Raw genomic sequence first — 16,329 nt, 5'->3', positions numbered from 1 at the left:
TATTACTGCCATTTAAGTCGAATGATCATGGATTAAAGGAATTTATATGTGTATATAAATGTTTTTGTGTAATATATATACATATATGTGTGTGTGTGTGTGTGTGTGTGTGTGTGTGTGTGTGTGTGTGTGTGTGTGTGTGTGTGTGTGTGTGTGTGTGTGTGTGTGTGTTTATGTACAACATGAAAACACATATATAAATGTACAAATATTTAAGTCTATTTTTATTTGTTATTAAAGAACATTTATATATACCATACTGTTTGAGTCCTATTTAGTCCATTATGGAATCAATTTTATACATTATCTAGTACATTAAGTATATATTTTACACACACAGGCCTTTACTGGCCTCAGAGTGTTTATGTCCTCAGGTCTACTGATAATGAGTCAGTAATGTGAGGTGTGTGCGTAAGGATATTGGTGTATGTAAGGTTTGCCAACCAACAAGGGGGGGGGGGGGGGCTGTCACCTGTTAGTGAGATACAGCAAGCCAACCATTCCTCTGTTCTAAAATAAAAAAGCACCCAACAACCTCCTCTCTCTCTGCATGTGCTGTTTGTCTGTCATCTTCAGTCCAAAACAGGTGTCTCACTGGTTCTGGTTCTAAAGACCCAATGTTAGACTGCTAGTACAAATTCCTAGTGCTGTTTGAGTATTTTCAGTTTCTAAGTTTAGTCCCCTAAATTGTTTTTTAATTTTTGCAGTTCACTAAAAGTGTTAAAAGTTAGAAGCAGTCAGAAAGTCTTGCATAACCTCCTTTACACACACACACACACACACACACACACACACACACACACACACACACACACACACACACACACACACACACACACACACACACTCTTAAGCTGACACATTGCAAGTACATGAAGATAATATATAATGTCACGCTCATTTAGCAACAGAAAAACTTGTTGATGTATGATTTCTCAGGGACAAAAGCACAAACTTTTTACTCGTATAACATTTAATTGTTTAAAATGTAAGGTTGCAAGTTCAAACTTTATGTCTTTCGTGTCCATGAATGCATTCTGTTTGTGTGTGTCAGTGTACCTCTAGGAGCCCCTGGTGGTATTTTTCATTTGTTAAGCATTCAGAACCTTTGCTTGACCCCAAGAGAAGCATCTAATGCTGAAACACATGCAAAAACTCTTCGATTATTCTTTGCCATATGGATATATTTTATTTGGCTCAAAGGGTTTCTAATTATCAAACATGGAGGAAGTGTCAAAAGAGTGGCCTTTGGCAAAAAAGCCTTATTATTAAAATGCAAGTATTTAAAATTGCCGTAAGTGCAAGTGAAATCTTTACACAGTATCAATAATATTCATATTCTCCATATTTGTGAAAAATACATTTAATAAGAAAATTAGCAAAAGCTAACATGTCTGCAAAGGAAAAGCGTTCTTTTCGGTCTTGGATTCAGAGTGAGACAGCTGACCTGGAATCAGCATGTATCTCGTGGCAGGATAATCCTTCTGAAGAATGCCAATGGTTGTATTTATAAAGTGTGAGAATTATCATCTTGGATCAGATTCCATTCAGCCCTGTCTGTTCCAAGACTCAGACAGCAGCGCAGTTCCAAACAAAAACACTTCGAATTGGAGAGAATTTGTAAACCCTAGCCCATATTTAGTTTTTCCTTGTCCAGTTTCAGATTAATTCACATTATCTGCCATTAATGCTGATTGGATGTGCTCAAAACCTCAGCACAAATAAGTGACGTAGTTACCTGATGATTGTCACCTAGAAAATGGTGTAGTTCAAAATTCAAGTCATTGAAGCCTGTTTCATACTACGTGACATCACTTCCTGTCATTTTCAGTCTGCTCACTCTTAAGTGCCAAACTTTGTTTTATTGTCCATAAGATGCTGAGTCCAGCCTCACAAAAGGCATCTGTTAAAGTCCTCACACTCCTACCAGCAGTTCAGGGGTCTCATTGAACGTTGATGAGATCCGATGCCTGACGTCCTTTCATGCCGTGAAACTGAGCAGGATTGTCCGCAAGTGTGTCTGTAAAGTGTTTTCAATGGTTTCCCGCGTGGTTCTTCAGGCATTTCCATACCCTGATGTCCAATAATAGTCTGTGCCGCTTCATCAGAATGATTTTAAAGATTTAAAGTCTATTAAAAATATCCTCAATGTTATCTTCAGCTGTCATTTTCACGAAACATAAATGATATTGCAGAGTTCTCTCAATTCTTTACATTGTGTACATCTGTTTCTTTTGCTTGCCATAGCAGCATGTCCCTCTCTCAACTCTTGTGAGATTGATGAATGTCCGACGGATTATAAATTATGCTATTGACTAGTCCTAAAAACTAGTTTATACTCAAAGAAAACATTCTTAGCTGAGTTTTGTAGTCCGAAAAAGTTTTTGGGTCACAGTTCAAGCCATGTGAGCTGTAACCTGGGAGGTGGAGCTTGTCAATCCCAAAGTCCGTGAGTCAAAAAGATTCTGTTGACTACTACTAAGCATGTGCAGACCATCCACAGTGGACAGAACCTGCCTGTCCGTCAGCGTCCCGCTAGGGGAGGAGCCAAGGAATGAACTTTGCGTGGCGGCAGCCTTTTCAGGGCTGGTGGCCAAGCGGGGAGAAGTGGAGAAGTTGTAACCATAGAGGCCATAAGGGCTGTGCAGGCGGAACCCATTATAGGATCCCTGTGTGCTTTGGTTGGTGGAAAACGCATTATGGGTATGGCTGGGCATTAGGTACTGCAGCTGGGAGGTTGTGCTTGGCATGCTGTGGATCTGGATTGGCAGGCCACTCTGTGTGCACGAGAACGCTTCACCTTCGGTCCCGCTCATATACGTAGAGCTCCGATTAGTTGAAAAGGCATCTGCTGCTGGGTTGGCCAGTCGACTGTAGGAGTCTGCGGAGAGGGGAGGGGCGTAGCGGTGGAGAGGGTGGCTTGTTCGACTGCAGGTGGAGTAGTCGCACACTGGCCCTGCCCCGGAACCCAGGTGGAATGTAGGGGAAGAGCATGAGGACGAGGACAGCAGATGTGTGTGTGCTGAAGACCCAACAACACCGTGAGAGCCAGCTGCACCTGAACGCAATCATAATGACATATCATTAATAACACATATACACATAAAACAAACCAAAATATACAAATCTCATAGTGCGAAATTTCACATTACAGAGATTCAAAGTAAACATAAAATCAAATTTATTCTTAATATATTTCAAAATTATGTTTTTTTAACTTCATAATACATGTCTTCATGTGTACCAGGGTTGTGCATAACATCTTATTTGAAGAATTGGCTCATCTTTAAATCACAAGATGACGTTTCATCTAGTTATTTGTTTGGTTAAAAGTTTAGTTACAGTATTCAATTCTTGCATTTTGCTCCCAAGCATTCAAATTCAAGTTCCAATTCTGCATCCAGTTTGCTAGCTCAATTGAAATTGAATTCAAATTCAGGAATAAATATTAAAAAAAGAACAGAACATTCTGTTATTTATTCAGCTTCATGTTGTTCCAAACAACATTTGTCCCAATTTACTTTCATTGCATTATCAAAAATATTAGTCTTTTTTCAAAATATTATTATTTTTTGTCCCACAGACACAAGAAAATCTATTTGAAATGACATGAAGTATATTAAACTCATTGGTATAAGATATTCCAAAGACAAAAATGTCTTATTCATGTTTACAAATGCGTATAAACAAAAACCCATTGTGCAATGATACATTTGACAGGGAAAACATGGACACAAGTGGTACCTTGTTTAGTGATTCCAGGGAATTCCTCAAATGTCAGAGTTCTCAGTGAGGGCCGCCAGAACGCATACGACTCAACCAGAGCCTCTAGTCCCATCCTAAATCACAAAAGCATTCTGATCAATAAACATGTATTAGACAAAAGAACACACAATATGCCTAAAAATACAAAGGCAAGAGTGATTCAGTAAACTCTCAGTCCACTTAACAGAAAAGCTCTACATCTGGCTAACCTTTCCAACAATGTGTTCAACCCTGCCAGCCATCTTAGTGCTAGGCCCTTCTTTATCAGTATGTATTTGGGCAGTAAAGCAGAGCAGGTAATGAAGAACATAATGTGTGTGTGCTGGTGTGTGCGACGGCAAGGCTATAATTATTTTCACATAGCTTTATCGGTGGGATCAGACATAGAGTGCAGGAAGCCACAGTTAAAGCTTTACGAGGAGAGAGAAAGAAAAAGAAAGGGGGGGGGGGGGGGTATTTTCTGGCTTTTTCTGGAAGTAATGGTGGTGCTCAGTGCGCCTTGTTAGCGTGGACGTTACCCCACCCCCTCCACAGTACCACTCAGGCGATAATTCACACAAGATGCCTCAACTTGTTTCGGCCCCAGTTTTATCAGCCACACCACTTGAGCTATCAAGTGGCCGAGTTTGTTTAGCAAACTGCTTAACTTTTCCTGTAACACTGAGCCACGGGGCTCGGTCTAAGTGCTCTGCGAGACCTCGCATAGGGACGGAGGAAAAGTGGATGTATGTGGTCTGCTGCGATTCAGAGGGGTGTAAAAATCGCTCTCGTTTAAAAATAATGAGCAGAGTTAAACTTCCCCACTGAGCTTTCGATTCAGAGTCTTGCAAGCCCTATTTCTACACAGCCTCCATTTCCTGTTTGCACACTTATTATTTATTTCTCTTGTGTTATGAGAAGATGCAGATTATTTTTATTGTGCTGTGTATTTTCATTTATACATTTATTTTTGTACATGGAATAGTGCCTTTTAATCTGACTCTGTTTTTATGTTTATTTTGTCTGGGCCTCGCTGGAATCTTGTGGTACTTTCAGTTTGGCTAAAAGAAGACTTTTCCCTTTGGACCTGATAATCCTTTGACACGGTTTGATAGTTCTGAATTAACTTTACACTGATGTCAGAAAAGAATGAGAAGTTGAACAAAAAACTCTTTGTTGCCTCGAAAAATAAATGTAATAAAGTGTAATTTCTGTATTGCAACACAAAAAGGTAAAAGCAGAAACTACACATTTAGGCTATTCTGTGACAGATGGGCTTGCCTCAAATGTGATCAATAACATTTTATGAAAAACCTCGGAAAACCCATTTCCCAGTTCCAGTATTGGTGCAGTTACTGCTTTTTAAAATGTACAATGCCATTGACTTAAATCAAGCAAATCCTTTGGAAATCCAGAAGTAAGCATTAGTAACAAAGATCTGTACATATACAGTAACTAAACGTATTTACCTATTTCTTCCTGAGTCTCTGAATCCTTTTGCAAATGGATTCCTGTCGATCTTCAGTCTTGTTATCTGTAAAAAATCCACACACAAAACACATTCTCTTTACTGACCCAAAGCCTGTAATGTCAAATTCTCTGACCTAGCACCAGTGACCCTTATCCCACAATGCAATGTGTGTGGGTTTATTTTATAAGCTTTTTTCTTTCGTATGTGTGTGTGAGAGAACATGTGTGTTGTGTTTTTATAAGCTCAGACAAATGGGTGACATAATTTTAAACCTTAGCAGTTAACATGAAAATGATGATAAGATTTCAAGCTCTAACTTAAAACATGCTCTGGTATTAATCTGTTATAGCAAACGAAAACACGTTAATTTAATCAAACAATATATAAAATAAAAATTTCTAAAGTACTTTTTTTTCTGGGTAACAATTTATAAATACTTTGCTTCTGAACTGTAGGCAAAGGAAAGTCAATACATATGCCTAAATAAACACATATGTAACTGTGCCCTTTATAAATAAATTGCCCTTTATGGGGTGTTGGTTGCATACTCTTTCAGTTTCATATAGGCTTTGATCTATGAATTTAGAGAGCAGGACCCCTTCAAATCCCAACTTTAGGAGATTTGTATGATTATTTCAGTAATATATCATATAAATTACGTAATTTATCAAACCAGTGTATCCTAAATACGAGCGTTCTAACTGAGTTTATTATAAAAATAAAACATAAAAAAAATAAAATAAAATGAACCAAAACAACTATTATTGTCACCATAGAACAGCTCTGCTTTATCCATTTTCATAAATGCTGGTATTGAGTCCAGATAATTCTAAAATAGGTCCTGAGTGTTAAATTTTGCACATCTTGTATCCTAATAATATTATTCATATTGTTTCTATTACTTGCTTTTTTCTTGCTTGCTTGGACTTAAAAAAATAAATTGGCCAGTTTTGTTGTGGCTGGCATGACTTTCCTATTCATTTGTTTTATAAAAATTAAGCTGTAATAATGTAATCCAATAAAAAGAAAAGGCACTGAGCCCGACGAATTCCTCTTCATTTTATTTCAAGACACAATCTGACCCTTATTTGCAGCTTTTGTGATGTGTTATCAAATTGTGCATAAAACAGTTATGGCAGGATGTGTTGGAAGATACCTGTTGGTTTTGGTATGCAGTCACTGTTGTGAAGACAGTTTCAGGGAAAGAGAATGCTTTGACACCGTCCCCGGTGGGAACCGCCTTAACCGGCGAGAGTTCTTCACCGCACTCCTTACGGATGACGTGGACACGGGGCTGGTACTTGTGCATGGAGTGCAGAATGATCTGGAAAACATTACATCGCGCATCAGTGTTTAGAGTGGGAAACGGAGGAATTACAAAAGTAGTTTTCTACCTCAATAAAAACACACATGCCTCCATTTTCAAAGGCCAAACAGGCCTTTAACTGCCTCGCCCTGGGGATGCTTTTGATTGAGTTTGTTTACAACCCTCCACATTACAACATGTTTAGACCTTTAAAATAATACAGCAAAACAAAATGCACACCGGGCGACAATGGCTAGCATGTGTGTTATGGGGTGCATGAAAAGAGTTGTCCAATTATAACATTTCATTTATTTCAGGATCACAGAAGGAAATTCTAAAGGTCTGCTTTATAACTAACTTATGAAGTCTTAATGTATTTGCAGGTTTTCCTTATAAGCCTAACATAGACAAGAATTATGCAGTTTTCCTTATTCAAATGTACAACAACAACAAAACATTTATATTCAGTAAATTACTCTTGGATACATAATAAAATATTCTCTCACATGGCCTTGGTCGTCGAGCTCGTTATTGGTCAGTTTGAGTTTGTCGAAACTTATAACCTGGCGCATCCACGTCTCACCGGAAGCAGGCGAATCCGGATGGATGTAGACGCGTGGAGGGACAGGAGAGTCGGCGTTACCCGCTACCATCCACTTCGAGCTGTGGTACACGTACCTTGAATAGGGAAAAAAGTGTGTTTACATAATATGTATTTTAGACGGCTCGACTTTTTAAAGCAATATCTGTCAGTATAGGTTTGGAGTTTCGTAGCGCAACGCAACGCAAATTTCTTTGATTTCAGTTAGCTAACAGTCTCAGACTGTTGCATAGGCCTAGTCACTAAGTGTTCTATTATATCTTTGTGCTGTGTAAATAATAAAATAAATAATGACAGTTATTGTTTTGTAGATACAATGAACTGAAATCACTTGAGATCACCCCATTACTGTCTTTACAAAATGTTCAGATACATAGCAGCCCTCAATAAACTAACGCGTTATGAATTTGTTTTGACTGCCGTTGTCTCATGACCTTCAGGTCCACGAGGTTAAGCTCCCAAAAGGGCATCGCAAAAGGCCGGACCGAAGATGTCAACAACGTCCCGGAGTGCCATTTGTGGAGACGGTTAGTTCAAAATGCTCAATATTATGCAGCGACCAGTTGGGAAGAAAAATTTCGTAATTGCTCACCTGTACCGTTTGTTGTCGACAGGAACAATATCCATAGCAATATAATACTGTTGATGAGGATCCAGTCCCACAATCTTAACCCTCATCGCGGGAAACATTCGCCTGGGATAAAATGACATTTTATATTAATATTTTCATAAGGACTACATTATATTGAGGCGAGCCAAAGTGCAAAAGAAAATTCAGATTTACAAAGAACACAGTTTTTAACTTTATGTGGGCATCATTTTTCTAACAGTAGGCTATAACACAGCCCGTTTACGTCAAATAAACTATTTTCCTTATAGGCCTATTTTTTTAGAGATACGTCAGTTAATTTAAATAAATGGTCAGTCACAACATAAAAGTCAACATAAGGGAGCCAATAATACACAAAACCAGGACTAATATAAAAGTAAAATCTATCAAATGTGTAAAAAAAAAAGGCTATATGAGCAGTAGGCCTATTAGCCTAAATATCAGCGGCATTTTCGTCCCAATCCCTTTTTAATTCAGTGTAATTCCCAAAGTCCATCTGAAAGTAACCGCATTTACCCTGTCAAAAGAAATTGTCTGGATTTTTCAGCAATTTAATTCAGACTTTGGTCAATGCATTTTGGATTAAGAATTCATGTGTGGTTGCATCAAATAAATGTTTTTATAGAAATTAAAACAAGTAACATGACGTATTTTTTTACGATAAAAGAAATGAGTGTCTTTGGTAGGCTAACACTATTCAAACGTAAATATTGAATATGGTGATTTTAGCCAATCGTCATTAAAAGTTTTAACATTGAAAAGCGTGTTTTGTGTGATGCACCTGCCGGCTTTGGTGATGATCATTTCAGTTCCTATCTCGTGGAATCGCTTCCATAAGTCTGAGCCCTGCAAATCCACGCGCATCTCCTCTCCGGAGCTCGTGCCCGATTGCGCGAGGAGCTGCGCGCCCTGGGGTGCAGGTTGTGGGCTATCCAACAACACGTCCTCAGACTCAGCTGAGAAAGACAGAAAGAGTTTGTCTTAATTATAGCATAACAATCTGCAGAACCCTTTTTATTTTAACTATTGTTATTGCAATAACGAGTGCTGAAGTGGTATGCAAACGTGCTTTGCAATGATTTTCTGTATTTGTAGGCTACTAAATGTTTTTACAGACTAGGCTATTATTACTTTATAAATGTTGTTGAATATTACAGTGAAATTATAGCCTATACATTCCCCCCGTTTTTTCCCGTTATGGAATTAAGAATCTAAGTCATGACTTTCTGATGCATTATCGAGATGACAGATTCTTTGAAGAACTGTATTCGTTTACTTTAAAATAATAAATAAATGGCTAGTTACATACAAAATAAGCGAATTTTATATTTTATTCCATATCTATCCATAGTTTGTTTGTTTGTTTGTTATTTTTTGCAAGTAGGCCTATTTAGGCTTTAGTGATGGCAAGTTAATTTGAGTGTTTATGATTGTGGCCAAACTCATAAACAGAATAGATTAGTCACTCTCTTAGTGCCTATATTTATGAGGCTCATAACTGTTATTTTGTCTTTCTGTATTTTTCGTCTATGTCACCCTGACTGAATTATATGTATAAATTACAGAGGAAGGATATTTTTACTTAAGAATTTATTGATATATTTATTGAAGATTTTGTTAGTGAAAGACTGTCTTCTTTAATGTTAATTTTTGGTTTGTATTTAGCTGCCTATTACAAACACATGCTAGAAATACAGAACAACATTGTGTATGTTTTCATCGTACCATGTTACTTTTCAGCCAAGATAATTACAAATGCATATTTATTGTGTGGTTGTGGTTTGTTTCGCGCGTAACTAGCCTATTTCTTATACAGGCCTATTTAGTTAGTATAAGGATCGGCTACTTACGGGATTCGTCGCTTACGCAGTCTATCTCGCAACTCCTGGTGCTGGGACAAGTTCTCCTAGTCTGGGGTTGCGGACTTTCTGTCAGGCTCGACTCCTCGTTTACCTCCTCAAAACAATTTTCGTTGTCCTCTTCCAGCTTTCTTTTTTTCTCCGTGCCAATAAGCGCTTCTACCGAGAATGCGTGCGCTTTGAGGCTCATAGTACACGGGGACCGTCGTTTCTCAGACATGGTTACAAACCGAGAAGACAGATTGGCCGAGAAAGAGAAGTTCACTAGAAGTGCACTTGCAACAGCACTTAATCTAGCATTCCTTGAGTCAGAATAGTCCACTTCAGTAACTAATTAAAACGGGCGATGTGACAAAGACGCTGAAAACGAAGCGACAGTCTATTTAAAACAGGCTCATCGGTCTGTCAACGCTCACGGACACCGAGGCAGTGGCCGGGATTCGTTAAAGTGCCAATAACCAGGGCAGAAGAGGGGCGGGGCCTCCTCACGTCAATCACCGGCGCTCTCTGCCAATGGGCGCGCTGCGTTTCGACCCTCGTGTGGAACGTTCCGCCCATATGTGGTAAAGCCTGGCTGAATGAATCATCTCTCACTCACTGAGCTCCAGTCGTGCGCGCGGCATTGCGATCATTTTCACACTGCGGCTGTACATGCTCCACATGCTTCCGCATTACCTCCTCACGAGCCCTTGTGAGCCAATCCTGTAGAATTATTACCAAATCTACGCCTGTATCTGCGTGAGGCCCAGTCATAAGACATGTAAAACTAACCTGACTTGAGACTTGCAGTCTACAGTTTCTAAATACAAATCCCCAAGAAGCACCAATTTTTACTACGAGACACAATTTCCTGGTACAATAAATCCCCCCCCCCCCCCCCCCCAAAAAAAAGAGAACGATTCACTGTTAATTGTATACATTATTGGAAAAAACGACTGAATGCAAAATACGATACAATTTTTAAAGAAAGATAATGTTTGCATTTATTGATGTACAGCAAGTTTATACATTTTGAAAACAAATGAGACATTTTAGATACAAGGGAATTAGAATTAGCCTTTAGCTTTAAAAAAGGCTTTTTTTCCTTTAATTAAAAAGAGCGAGCATTATCGACAGTGTTAGCCTATTTTGGTAGGTTGTTTGGGTTTCTTGGTTTTACTTTTGTTATTTGCTTACAGGCTATACTGAATACAAGAGGGAGAAATATTTCAAAGGATTTCAAAGAAAGGTTTTTTTTTTGGCAAAAAAACAATTTGCCTTGGGCCTATTTTTAGTGAGATGTTTTAACAGATAAACACAGATAAGTCGCATAAATTATCTTTGATTCGATCTAAACCCATGTGATTTTTAGAGCATCTTGCGAGTTTTATGCTCAGTGCTCCAGAGCCTTTATATTTTCCGCTGTTTGAAACGTGTAAATGATTGCACTGCCATTTGGAGAATTCGTGTCCCACGCGCATGCATGTGAAGACACTTAGAGCACATGCAGTGCTGGTTGACTTTCTGTACCTGTCAACCACTTGAAAAATATGAACAAGAAAAAAAAGGATGAAAAAAGATATATATGCATTATTTAGTAATAATAATAGCCTATAACAATATAATTAATAAAATAAAAAATAATTACGAATGTCCAAATGACAGTCGTCACTTTATAAAACGCTCAGGTCACTGGGTAACTTTTACCTAATCTTTACATTTTGTCATACAAATTTTATAAGGCATAGTCATTCATTAGATCAATATGGATCTGATAAATATAGATGCAGACGCACAGTTTTGGATGTTTGCACGCACTCCAGTGAATTACCGCAGCAGCAGCTATCTTCACTCATTTTTCGTTTTCAGTCAATGTCACTTATGGACAATAGCCTGATTATTTTCAAATTACATTATGTCTGATGAAGGCGTTGACATGGTCGAAAAGTTTAAAACTATTTATTTTAGTGAGTGTTGCACCTTTTCTTCAATTGAGATGTTTTAAATTTTTGGTTGCACCTTCTCTTCAGTTGGTTAAGCCTCTCTTTTTAACCTTTTATCAAATTGCAGTGACCACCATTATTATTTTGACCTGCACAATATAATGTGTAAAAAAAACAGTTTAACAACTCAAATTATTTTATTTTTTTTGGAAATAAAATTACATAAAACATATATTTAAGAAGTTTCTGTTTTGTATAATGAGTATGCGAATTATTGTTATTACTATGTAGGCTTAGAAAACAACAACTTTTAGTTTAATTACAAAATATTTAGGCTAACTAAATTAAAATACTTTAATAAAAAACATGTTCGGTCTGGGCTGCTCCATAGCCTTAATGTTTTACTCGATAGAAATTGAGTATATTTAATATTTAAAACATTGTGTATTTTCAGTATTAATTTTAGATTATTAATGTTACCAATAAAGCATTTTTATGCATTATTTAAGAGCTCGCATGGAGACCTGCACCTGATAAAAGTTTCATTTTGAACTAAACGTTGCGGCTGGCCATTCAATATTGAAAACAAAACCTGTAGATACACTTTACTTTGTATCTAACAAAGTATTTTTATTTATTATTTTTTACAACGCATTATTGAAGACATTGAATTTATAGACGTCGAAATAATTGAAGTAGCCTATATAATCAGTTTTGATCTTCTTCGTAGCCAACATTCATGAACAAATGAAACAATTTATACTGTCAATGTGGCTTTATTATGGCGGCTGTAAATTATCAAAAAAACATCCTTCTCCTATTATAACTAATAATAATACTAATTATTGTTATTATTGTTATACCTATCCATTTGGACATCTTAACCTGAAGCAAACGAATATATGCAACGCTTATCTAATTAATTCGATTTTAAATTTTTTTTAATCTTGAATTTACTCTATAACCTGCAACAAGCGTTTATATATATTTTTAATTCCTATGCCTTTATGCTGATTTTATATTTCTATGTAATGTAGCCTACAAAGATATAATTTAAATGCTTTTATATTTAGGAATGATAAGATAATCGCAAAAACGTTTTAGCCTAGGCCTATTTGTTTGTCCTCCAGTTTGGATATGTGCATTTAATATCTGCCAAACAGCATATCTTTTCAGTTTTTACATTTTTTGTTGTTGTTGCATATTTTCGCTCTTGTTTTTCTTGCACCTTTAATGCATATTCATGGAATGAAAAGCGTCTAATAATAACGGTTATTTTTAGTGCATAATAACCCGGTGATAAAGCAGAATAAACACTGCATGCGCTTTTTGTTTTAGCTCGCAAATAAAACATTTCTGTGTAATCGGCATTGCACAACTAATTTAGGCTTATTTATAATTACATTGAACATATTTTTTTAACAAACGTCTTCACAATAAATTCATGTGTTTCCTTTTGTCTCTTGTGAAGTATCAATGAAAATTATGTGTGCACTTATTGCACAGATGAGACTGCACTCATGTGTAAAAGACGTTTGTTTACTAATCCTCGCTCTGTAACCTCTGGTATCACTGGACTCAAACCATGTCGGCTGGTTAAACTTTAGAGTCGGAATTGCTGTGTCTGGGCACCATATTGTTAACAGTTATTTTGCTAGTGCTAATGGCCGCGTGGCAGCCAGCCAAGAGCTTTATAGCGGAAGTGGCAGCGCGAGGAACGCAGGGTATATGGGAGGAAGAAAAAACTATTAAGAAAAAAAAATCCCTTTGAAAGCAGGACGAGAGAGACCCCATTGAGACCCACTGCTGCCACCGTTATGTGTGTCAGAGTGTGCATATGAGGAAAAAGACCGATCACAGAACCGGTAACCGGCGGATAAATGTCTGAGGGCACTGAAGCATCCTCAATCCGCCTCAAATGAAACGACACGCCAAACCATCCGTGACCCACAAACCCATTCATAAAGTTAATCTCCCCGTGAAAATGCGGTATTTCTTAACGTGCACCATATACACTGATGTATTTACCGTATTTATGACAGTATTTATGGGGCGGCGCAGACAGGGACCCCCAGCGACTCTGTCGTTATTGACATTGGATTTCCGCGCGTTACGACCTGTCACGCGGGAGTGTAGCGAAACACACGTGGGCAGAGGTCAACTTTGTTTGTGTGAGAAAATTATTAAGAGGAAGGAAGCCGAGCTGGCATGAAATATTCATGTCCTATGTTGTCCTTCCTTGCAGCCCAAAAAATTGAAAAACAAAAAATATGGGGAATAATTTAGTCACATAAGACTTTAACATAAGACTATTTCATAGGTTGCCCTTGTTAAAAATATGCTGGCCTTACCTAGTTTAAGATTGTCTCCCAGTCTGACCAGAAACCTCTCAAAAACCAGTTAACAGACCGATCTGACCAGATTAAGATTTACAAACCAGGTGAATAATATTATAGGCCTAGTTAAAGGGTTAGTTCATCCAAAAATGAAAATTATGTCATTAATGACTCACCCTCATGTCGTTCCAAGCCCTTAAGACCTCCGTTCATCTTCGGAACACAGTTTAAGATATTTTAGATTCAGTCCGAGAGCTTTTTGTCCCTCCATTGAAAATCTATGTACGGTATACTGTCCTTGTCCAGAAAGGCAATAAAGACATCATCAAAGTAGATCATGTGACCTCAGTGGGTTAGTTAGAATTTTTTGAAGCATCGAAAATACATTTTGTTCCAAAAATAACAAAAACGATGACTTTATTCAGCATTTTATTCTCTTCCGGTTCTGTTGTCAATCTGCGTTCATGAGTCCGCTGACATAAGACGAGCTGACGTGTTATCTGGTGCGCCCGAGCTTCGTTTACAGTCTGAGGGAGACGCATGCTGTAAACAAAACAATCTTTGCAAACATGTCTAAGGATTTCGACACCGGGGAAAACTTGCATTTTTTTTTAACCAGACATATTTATTTGAACCCGAATACACGGACGCACTAGATAACACGTCAGCAGCGTCTTACGTCAGCAGCGTCACTGGCCTCGTGAACGCGGATTGACAACAGAACCGGACGAGAATACAATGCTGAATAAAGTCATCGTTTTTGTTATTTTTGGAACAAAATGTATTTTCGATGCTTCAAAAAATTCTAACTAACCCACTGAGGTCACATGGACTACTTTGATGATGTCTTTATTGCCTTTCTGGACAAAGACAGTATACCGTACATAGATTTTCAATGGAGGGACAGGAATCTCTCGGACTGAATCTAAAATATCTTAAACTGTGTTCCGAATGTGAATGGAGGTCTTACGGGCTTGGAACGACATGAGGGTGAGTCATTAATGACATAATTTTCATTTTTGGGTGAACTAACCCTTTAAGCTAATCTGATCCTATATAGGCTACTTTTGGTTTTGTGTTCCATTATTAGCTACTTGGTAGAGACGGTGTCTTTTTCATCTGAACAATATGTTAAGAAGATGAGTTAATGCATTAAAAAGAAGGGATGAATATAGAAATAATCAACAGGCTCTCTGGAATTGAGATTGATATATTTTAGTTGAGGCTGGAGAAAATGATGGTAGTTTCTCATTTTATCCTCTAGAGGGTGATGAAATGGTTTCTCACTCTATAGACCGACAGCAGGGAGTGTGAGCATCACTCAGAGGGTCTCCAAGCCTCTTGGGACAACATTAGCACTGGACGGATGAAGTACCAGAGAACTACTCCCTCTCGTAGAGCACAAATAAGAAAAGAAGTGAGAAAGAGGAAGTGTTGAGTAGAGAATAGGAAAGAGATCGTAGGTTAGATTTGTGATGAGAAGAGAATAGAATGAAAAGTTAAGAAAAAAGTAGAGCAAGCAGGTGTTTTTTATGAACTCTACTCTCCTGAGAAAAGATAGTGAAAACAATTTAAATCCAAAAGCAATAAAATCATGAATGAGTGAGCTGCTCAGAGGAAACGACTGAAGAAAGTAAAAGAAGAGGGAGAAATAAATAAGAAGCAAAAGACAAAATACCCTTTTTCTTAGAATATGGTGAATGCGCTTAACTTCAGTTGGAGGAAAGATTTTTTTTATCTTATAGTTACAGTTTATGGGTTTCGTCATTTAGAAAAAAATTACCGCCTTTCTGAATACAAACCTAGAAGGACATCAACCAAAGGTAGTTATATAAAAATCAATACATTTAAAGATTAAAAAAATACCAATATAAACACATATAGGCTTACTGCATGAGATAAAGCTCTTCCATCTGCATTGATTCTTATGAATTGTCTTTTTTTTAAAAATATAGAATATAAAATGCAGTGTTCTTTTGGTAATGTAATTCAAAAAAAGTATTAAAGAAGCACATTAAGCATATAGCTTATAGTCACATTAAGCTTTAAGCTTATAGTCACTCACACACATGCATATGCATACTCACACACAGCAAGTCTTATTTTAGATATTTTAGAGCGTGTAATTGAATGTAATGGTATACAGCTGGACTTTAGGAAGAAACTAGCAAAAAAGACGAAAGAGTTCAGAATTACTGAACTGGACACACACAAAACTTTCCTCCCTCCAGCTATCCGTCAGCTGCCTGTTTTGTCTGTCAATCTTTCTTTAACAGCTCATTAACACATATACACTCAGCTACACTCTGTTGTTTAATATTTAAGGATGGGTTGCTCTGTCCCATGCTCCTTAAGCGCTGCGGTATCCCCTGGCTGAGTATGGTTTTAATATACATATCTGTGTATAGGACTAATAGAATTATACGGTGTCTGATGTGTTCTCCGAATTCACACGGGCATCCTGCCTGGACACCTGCAAT

At 37.6% G+C, this 16,329-nt stretch overlaps 1 protein-coding gene across 1 annotated transcript; it reads right to left on the bottom strand.

Moving 5' to 3' along the window:
* Positions 1–1,166: 1,166 nt before the first annotated feature.
* tbx18 (T-box transcription factor 18) lies at positions 1,167–10,276 on the bottom strand. The gene is made up of 8 exons (XM_077219171.1): positions 9,583–10,276; positions 8,514–8,688; positions 7,715–7,816; positions 7,028–7,199; positions 6,372–6,539; positions 5,214–5,278; positions 3,745–3,839; positions 1,167–3,058 (listed from the first exon to the last, which is right to left on the bottom strand). Exons 1-8 carry the CDS (start codon positions 9,809–9,811, stop codon positions 2,397–2,399), a joined length of 1,668 nt encoding a protein of 555 aa, XP_077075286.1. The 5' UTR covers positions 9,812–10,276; the 3' UTR covers positions 1,167–2,396.
* Between the last annotated feature and the right edge of the window lie 6,053 nt (positions 10,277–16,329).

The sequence above is a fragment of the Siphateles boraxobius genome, unplaced genomic scaffold (genome assembly GCF_051911475.1).
Source record: "Siphateles boraxobius isolate OS27281-9 unplaced genomic scaffold, OSU_SipBor_1 77, whole genome shotgun sequence".
Taxonomy (NCBI): domain Eukaryota; kingdom Metazoa; phylum Chordata; class Actinopteri; order Cypriniformes; family Leuciscidae; genus Siphateles; species Siphateles boraxobius.
This window is presented reverse-complemented; position numbering and strand designations above follow the sequence as displayed.